This window comes from Cebus imitator, unplaced genomic scaffold (assembly GCF_001604975.1).
Source record: "Cebus imitator isolate Cc_AM_T3 unplaced genomic scaffold, Cebus_imitator-1.0 Scaffold632, whole genome shotgun sequence".
NCBI classification, from domain to species: domain Eukaryota; kingdom Metazoa; phylum Chordata; class Mammalia; order Primates; family Cebidae; genus Cebus; species Cebus imitator.
In genome coordinates, this window is record NW_016107947.1 from 62081 (window position 1) to 70566 (window position 8486).

The 8486-nt window shown below is 37.5% G+C and overlaps 1 protein-coding gene and 1 long non-coding RNA gene across 3 annotated transcripts in view; one reads left to right on the top strand and one right to left on the bottom strand.

Annotated features, from left to right (window-relative positions):
- The window catches only part of ESF1 (ESF1 nucleolar pre-rRNA processing protein homolog), a 62322-nt gene extending 58456 nt beyond the window's left edge, over nt 1–3866 (top strand). For both annotated transcript variants that reach the window (XM_017517450.1, XM_017517451.2), the window contains exons 13-14: nt 1255–1401; nt 3349–3866. In XM_017517450.1, the coding sequence (XP_017372939.1) occupies nt 1255–1401; nt 3349–3642 (441 nt within the window). In that variant the 3' untranslated portion in view covers nt 3643–3866. The remainder of the gene's footprint in view (nt 1–1254; nt 1402–3348) is intronic.
- LOC119469346 overlaps nt 1–8486 on the bottom strand; it is a 15787-nt gene that overhangs the window by 6830 nt on the left and 471 nt on the right. The window lies entirely within an intron of this gene.

Genomic DNA, 8486 nt, shown 5'->3' on the forward strand with positions numbered 1-8486 from the left:
GCCATTGCACTCCATCCTGGGTAACAAGAGCGAAACTCCGTCTCCAAAAAAAAAAAATAATAAATTAAGAGGAAAATATCTCATTATTTAAAAACTTTACTATGCCTGAGACAGAAAATACTCTTAAAACGTTAAAATAATATTGTCATAAATTTTAATTCAATCTGAATCTGTCCTATAATACAGAGTTTGTGGTTGTGGCTTATCAAATGCAAATTTCTGTTTTTCATATTGTGAATATGTGAATTTAATGCACAAAATTACATTCTTTCTTAGAAATGCAGTGAGCCTTATGCTTTATTGACACCCTATGTCCAGAGTCATATGTAATTTTGGCACAGGGACATATGTGCTTTTGCTGAGGCAGGAATTGAAGGCAGCAGTGCCCCTAGGGCTGATGTTCATGTCACTGTCCAAAAGTATGCCTGACTGGCCACCTAAACTCTACATTTTAATTTATCTTCTATTTTCTATTCATTGCATATACAGCAGTACTCAAAGTTGTCTAAATAGCAACAAAGAAAATCAATTTCTGTGGAAAATGTCTCTGAAAAGAAAGCAGCTACAAGAGCCAGTGAGGAAAGGAAATTGAGGCAGCCTAAAGTGGTAATATAGGAAAAGCTACAAAGGTCTAGCACATACTCTGTATTTTCACTAGTGTACATGGTTGTTTAGTTGATTCTTGAGGGTTCCTGTTTAATCCCATGGTTGGTAGAAAATACTCATTTAGTGGAAAAAGCCAGTTACTAGATTTCAGTAGCAGATGCTAAGATCCTACCTTCACAGAAATGTATCAGTATTGAAAAAGTAAAGGCAAAAAAAAAAAAAACTACTTGATAAAAGTTACACATTTAGAAAGTATAATTTATATCACAAAATAAACATTTGCTAGGTTTAGTGTCATTGTGCAGAAAGAATAATGTGAAAATGAGAACTTTTTATTTGAGGGTACTTGAGGACTCTTCTTCCTGCAGCCTACCAATGAGTCACACTAAGTGAAGTGGGGCCTGGTTTTTAACTACAAAGTTTTATCTCTCCTGCTGTCAGTAATGTTGCTTCCAGAGATTCTACCTTATTGCTATACAGAGATCTCTTTGTTTTGGTAATCCACAGTTTACAGATGACAGGTGGTACCCCAGTGTTTTAACAGTTGAGTCTTCCTTTCCTAGAAGGGGTATCTTGTGCCCCATACTCCTTTTTTTGGGGGGGAGGGGGAAAGCACTGTACATTTGAATTTTTTTTTGCTCTCCACAGGCTGAAATGGCTTTGCTTATGATGGATGAAGCCGAGGATGGTAAGAAACACTTCAATTACAACAAGATTGTAGAGCACCAGAATCTGAGCAAAAAGAAGAAAAAGCAGCTCATGAAAAAGAAGGAATTAATAGAGGATGACTTTGAGGTAACCATGGATACCAGTCATTAGCCTCTTAAAGATGGAATTGAATCTGAAGTCAGTTGTGCAGATAGATATTGAGCATAGTCAAAGTTACCCTTGGAAATGTCTTAGGGGCAGGTGCAATGTCTCACGTCTATAATCCCAACACTTTTGGAGGCCGAGGCCTGAGGATCACTTGAACCCAGGATTTGGAGACCAGCCTGGGCAACATAGTGGGACCATCATCTCTATGAAAAATAAAAATTAGCCAGGCATAGTGGCACACATCTGTAATCCCAGCTACTCAGAAAGCTGAGGTGGGAGGATCACTTGAGCCCAGGAAGTCAAGCCTTCAGTGAGCCATGATCATGCCACTGTACTCCAGCCTGGGCGACAGAACAAGACCTTGTCTCAAAAAAAAAAAGAAAAAGAAAAAGAAAAGAAAGAAAGAAAATGTCTTCAAAAAGACTGATGGTGGAGCCAAAGCTACTCTCTTTTAGTCCAGCGCAGCCAGTTCATCCCTGGTGGATGAAATTATTGTTTCTTTGATTGAGCACCAGGTGAAATAGTTGACTTGTATTTTAGTGGCCGTATTGTACCAAAAATGTGTAGGGTTTTTTTTTTGTTTTTTGTTTTTTGGGTTTTTTTTTTAATTGTTTTGGCTCCCCCACAGTGTAAAAAATGTGTAGTTTTTAATGTTAGAATCACATATAGTGATCCTCAGACCAGGAAAGATATGCTTGAATAGCAGGTTCATGTCACATTGGACCACACTCTCACTGTTTGCAGTGGCCAGTGCAGTAAGCCATGTTTTTTAAATTTCTGTGTTTTTTGTTCCATTACTCCTTCCTCTTATTGAGTACATGTTCCTAATAGCTATAGAGTCCCCTAAGCATGAGTTTGAGCCCTCTACTGAAAATCTACAAACAGCTATTAGGAACTGCTTAATGACTTCCAACCATTAACGTGGAAGAACTGACCCTGAATAAGATGGGGGATATTTGGGAAATTTTGAATTTGTTCAAACAATGGAGGGTAATATACAGATGGCTTCTAAGTAGTGTATAGAAGGATTCAAAGGCTACTCTGTGGCTTCCATTATTTGAGTCAGTTTCATATATCCTCCCATTCCAGTGAGGTTTTTATTGAGTTAGTTTCCTTATGAAAAGCAAAGAATGATGTGCAGTCATTCTGCCTTCAGACATTAATAACCATGCATAAAGATATTTTTTATGAGATTTTTCTCTTTGTTGTAGATATTGAGTCTCTTGTCCTCACATACATAGAGCTGTGGTCCATCTCCAGGTGGACTTGCGTTTCACTTTCTTGCTGGTTACTCCCTGCCTGGCAACCCTCAAAGGCTGGAGGGAGTTAAGGGTATACTCTTAAATGTAGAACCACAAGTTTTTGTAGAAAGAAGATCAATTTGGGGCTTGTGTCTGATCAGACCTTGATCTTGGATAGATTCTTTGCCGTAGTGATCTTTTAATCTTTTTATCTATGAATCACCTTCAATCGTTCCTTATTTTTGGTACCAAGATTAAAATTTCTTAAAACCTACTCAGAATGCAGGGCCTCCGGCAAAAGATGTTCTGATTGGCTTATTTATGCTGGTGAGAAATTGATTTTGTGGTGTAAGCATGGGAAAGCCCTGCGTCGCAAACCAATCCTACAGTCATTCTAAGTGGTCATTGTAGTTACCAGCCATAATATATATAGGGCCCACTAGCATTCTCTTTGAAATAGATTGTCCTTGCATAATAAGAACAGGGTGCCCTACACATTGTGTTCCAAAGGTGGGCCGTAAAGATCTATAGAAAAACAGTTTCCTAATGAATCAATAAAAATGCTCAGGTTTGTATTTTATATAATCAATTCACCAACTTTCTAAATTTGGCCTCATTTCTAGCCTTTTGCTTTAGTAATTTTGTTTGATTTATTGATTAATTATTTATTCTTTTGGATTTGCAGGTAAATGTTAGTGATGCACGGTTTCAGGCAATGTACACTTCCCATTTGTTCAATTTGGACCCCTCAGATCCCAATTTCAAGAAAACAAAAGCTATGGAAAAAATCCTTGAGGAGAAAGCCCGGCAAAGAGAACAGAAAGAACAAGAACTTATTCAGACAATAAAGAAAAAAGAGAGTGAGATTGAAAGGGAATCACAAACGAAGTCCATTGATCCTGCCTTGTCAATGTTGGTTAAATCTATAAAAACAAAAACAGAGCAGTTTCAAGCAAGAAAAAAACAAAAAGTCCAATAACTTGATGTTACTTATTTTTGAATTGAATACATCTTTTCCTAAAATATATGAAAATCGTAGGAGGAATATTTATTGGGAACAAAGCTATCTTTCAAGAATATGAATAAAATCTTTTTCTGAACATAGTAAAATTTTTCTCCATAGTTGTTTTTAATTGTGGATGGTTGACAAATTTGTATTGTATATTCCTACAGATTAGTCATAATTAAACCAAATGACCTGAATTACAGAGTCTGTAAAATTTTTGTATATTATGATGTTCAGTTCTAACTAGTGGAAAATTATTCTAGCTTTTTAAAAGGCTGTTTACGGCACAATCGGGCTAGAGCTCAGAATCAAGAAACACACTCAAACCTGCACAACCACTTGGAAACTGAACAGCTTGCTTCTGAGTGTTGACTGGATAAACAATGAAATGAAGGCAGAAATAAAGATGTTCTTCGAAACCAACCAGAATGAAGACATAATTTACCAGAATCTCTGGGACACCTTTAAAGCAGTGTTGAGAGGGAAATTTATAGCAATAAATGCTCACCAGAGAAGAGAGGAAAGATCTAAAATTGACACCCTATCGTCAAAATTGAAAGCGCTAGAGGAGCAAGATAAAAAAAACTCAAAAGCTAGCAGAAGACAAGAAATAACTCAGAGCAGAACTGAAGGAGATAGAGACACAAAAAATCCTTCAAAAAGTCAATAAATCCAGGAGCTGGTTTTTTGAAAAGATCAACAAAATAGACCAATAGCAAGATTAATAAAAAAGAAAAGGGAGAAGAATCAAATAGATGCAATAGAAAACGGTAAAGGGGATATCACCACTGATCCCACAGAAATACAAACTACCATCAGACGTTACCACAGACAGCTACTTATTCACATAAACTAGTAAACCAGGAAGAAATGGATAAATTCCTAGTCACTTGTACTCTACCAAGACTAAACCAGGAGGAAGTTGAAACCCTGAATAGACCAATAACAAGGGCTAAAGTAGAGGCAGCAATCAATAGCCTACCAACCAAAAAAAGCCCAGGTCCAGATGGGTTCACAACCAAATTGTACCGGACATACAAAAAGGAGCTGGTTCCATTCCTTCTGAAACTGTATCAAACAATACAAAAGGAGAGAATCCTTCCCAAATCATTTTATGAGACCAACATCATTCTGATACCAAAACCCAGCAGAGACTCAACAAAAAAAGAAAACTTTAGGCCAATATCCATGATGAACATAGATGCAAAAATCTTCAATAAAATACTGGCAAACCGAATCGAACAGCACATCAAAAAGCTTATCCATCATGATCAAGTAGGCTTTATCCCAGGGATGCAAGGCTGGTTCAACATATGCAAGTTTGTAAACATAATCCACCACATAAACGGAACCAAAGACAAAAACCACATGATTATCTCAATAGATGCAGAGGAGGCCTTCAGCAAAATTCAACAACCTTTATGCTAAAAACTCTGAATAAAGTAGGTATTGATGGAACATATCTCAAAATAATAAAAGCTATTTATGACAAAACAGCCAATATCATACTGAATGGGCAAAAACTGGAAGTATTCCCTTTGAAATCTGGCAGTAGAGAAGGATGCCCTCTCTCATCAGTCCTATTGAATATAGTATTGGAAGTTCTAACCAGAGCAATCAGGCAAGAAAAAGAAATAAAGGATATTCAGTTAGGAAAAGAGGAAGTCAAATTGTCTATATTTGCAGACAACATGATTGTATATTTAGAAGACCCCATTGTCTCAGCCCAAAATCTCCTGAAACTGATAAGCAACTTCAGCAAAGTCTCAGGATACAAAATCAGTGTACAGAAATCACAAGCATTTGTATACACCAATAACAGACTTAAAGAGAGCCAAATCAAGAGTGAAATCCCAGTCATAATTGCTACAAAGAGAATAAAATACCTAGGAACACAACTAGCAAAGGATATAAAGGACCTCTTGAAGGAGAACTACAAATCACTGCTCAAAGAAACAAGAGAGGACACAAACAGATGGAAAAGCATTCCATGCTCATGGTTAGGAAGAATCAATATCGTGAAAATGGCCATACTGCCCAAAGTAATTTATAGATTTAACGCTATCTCCATCAAGCTACCTGTAACCCCCTTCACAGAACTGAAAAAAACCACCTTAAACTTCATATGGAACCAAAAGAGAGCCCACATAGCCAAGATAATCCTAAGCGAAAAGAACAAAGCTAGAGGCATCATGCTACCTGAAACAAACTATACTACAAGGCTACAGTAATCAAAACAGCATGGCACTGGTACCAAAACAAAGATATAGACCAATGGAACAGAACAGAGGCCTCGGAGGCCTCACCACACATCTACAACCATCTGATCTTTGACAAACCTGAAAAAAGTAAGCAATGGGGAAAAGATTCCCTGTTTAATAAATGGTGTTGGGAAAACTGGCTAGCAGTGCCCAGAAAGCAGAAACTGGATCCCTTCCTGACACCTTACATCAAAATTAACTCCAGGTGGATTAAAGACTTAAACATAAGACGTAACATGATAAAAATCCTAGAAGAAAACCTAGGCAAAACCATTCAGGACATAGGCATAGGCAAGGACTTCATGACTAAAACACCAAAAGCATTGGGAACCAAAGTCAAAATAGACAAATGGGATCTAATTAAACTCCACAGCTTCTGCACAGCAAAAGAAACAATCATTAGAGCGAACCAGCAACCAACAGAATGGGAAAAAAATTTTGCAATCTACCCATCTGGCAAAGGGTTAATATCCAGAATCTACAAAGAACTAAAACAGATTTACAAGAAAAAAACAAATAAACCCATTCAAAAGTGGGCAAAGGACATGAACAAACATTTTTCAAAAGAAGACATATATAATGCCAACAAACATGAAAAAATGCTCATCATCACTGGTCATTAGAGAAATGCAAATCAAAATCACATTGAGATACCATCTCACGCCAGTGAGAATGGTGATCCTTAAAAAATCTGGAGACAACAGATGCTGGAAAGGATGTGGAGAAATAACACTTTTACACTTGGTGGGAGTGTAAATTAGTTTAACCATTGGGGAAGACAGTGTGGTGATGATTCTCAAGGACCTAAAAACAGAAATTCCATTTGACCCAGCAATCCCATTACTGGGTATATATCCAAAGGATTATAAATTGTTCTTTTATAAAGACACATGCACACGTATGTTCACTGTGGCACTGTTTACAACAGCAAAGACCTGGAACCAACCCAAATGCCCATTGATGATAGACTGAACAAGGAAATTCTTGCACATATACATCATGGAATACTATGCAGCCATAAAAATGATGAGTTCGTGTCCTTTGTAGGGACATGGATGACTCTGGAAACCATTATTCTCAGCAAACTGACACAAGAACAGAAAATCAAACACCACATTTTCTTACTCATAGGCGGGTGTTGAGCAATGAGAACACATGGACACAGGGAGGGGAGCACACACACTATGTTTGATGGACAGCGGTGGGTAGGGAGGTTGGGGAGAAATGCCAGATACAGGTGATGGGGGGATGGAGGCAGCAAACCACATTACCATGTATGTACCTATGCAACAATCCTGCATGTTTCTGCACATGTACCTCAGAACCTAAAGTGCAATTAAAAAGATAATATATATTTTATATATATATATGATTAATGAAACCAGTTTTTCTCATAGGAAAGTTTTCAACTAAAAATTCAATGTATTTTATTATATAGGATTATTCAGGTTATCTATTTCTTCTTGAGTGAATTTTGATAGTTTATAGTCAAGGATTTAGTCCATGTCATTCAAGTTGTTGAATTTATAGGCATAACGTTTTTTTTAGTAGTATTTCCTAATTATCATTTTACTGTCTAGAGGGTCTGGTGATATCTCTTTTTCATTTATAATACTGATAATTTTTGTCTTTGCCATTTTTTTGATAGTCTAAATAGAGGTTTATTAATTTTCTTGATCTTTTTAAAGAACCAGCTTATGGTTTTATTCATTTTGCTCTGTTGCTTCTGTGTCCAACTCCTGTGGAAGGTTTCTCTCCTGCTCTGCAGAAGCCAGATTCCCATCAAGTCCTACCAGTGTGGAACCCCAGTAACTTCTCACAATCCGTTGTGCCACAGCTGCTCCCTCACCAATGAGGTTCAGACCTCAGTCCACAGGGATGAAGAGGCTTTTCCAGATTTTCCTCTCATTTGAATGCTCTGTCTCAGCACGAGGGATAGTGGCTGTTCCCTATATCCACGATTCCTATATTCTTTAGAGTTCTCTCCCCAACCCCCAGTTAATCCTTTGTCTTCAATTCCCTGTTACTCTATCCCATTACAAAGAATAATTATTTAAGCTTACCTTGTTTAAGCTAGTGTTTCTGTCTACTAATTGGATCCTGATGATACCCAGGTGTACAAAGATAATCTAGTTACCTGACTCATATTAGATCCTGGAAGGCCCTCCTGTTCCTCAAGGTATATATTCCAGTATACATTGAGACCCAGCTATATTGCCCTTCCTGATCATGGATGTTTCCTTGAGTTCTGACTGTTCTCATTATTCATTTTTATAGCCCCCAAACTTGAAAGCTTAACCACAATAATATATTTTCTCAAGAATCTTTGATTTGCAAAGGGCTATAGGGGAAGGCTCACCTGTTCCCCACATGGCATCAGCTGAGGTGGCTTCCCTCAAGCCTGGAGGATTTGCTACCAAGATGGCTCCGTCACATGGGTTACAAGTTAGTGCTGACTGGCAGCTGGGAGAATAGTGGCTCAGTTCCAAAGGTGATGGAAGCTATTACGTTTTTTTGGAGATGGAGTTTTGCTCTTTTTTTTTTTTTTTTTTTTTT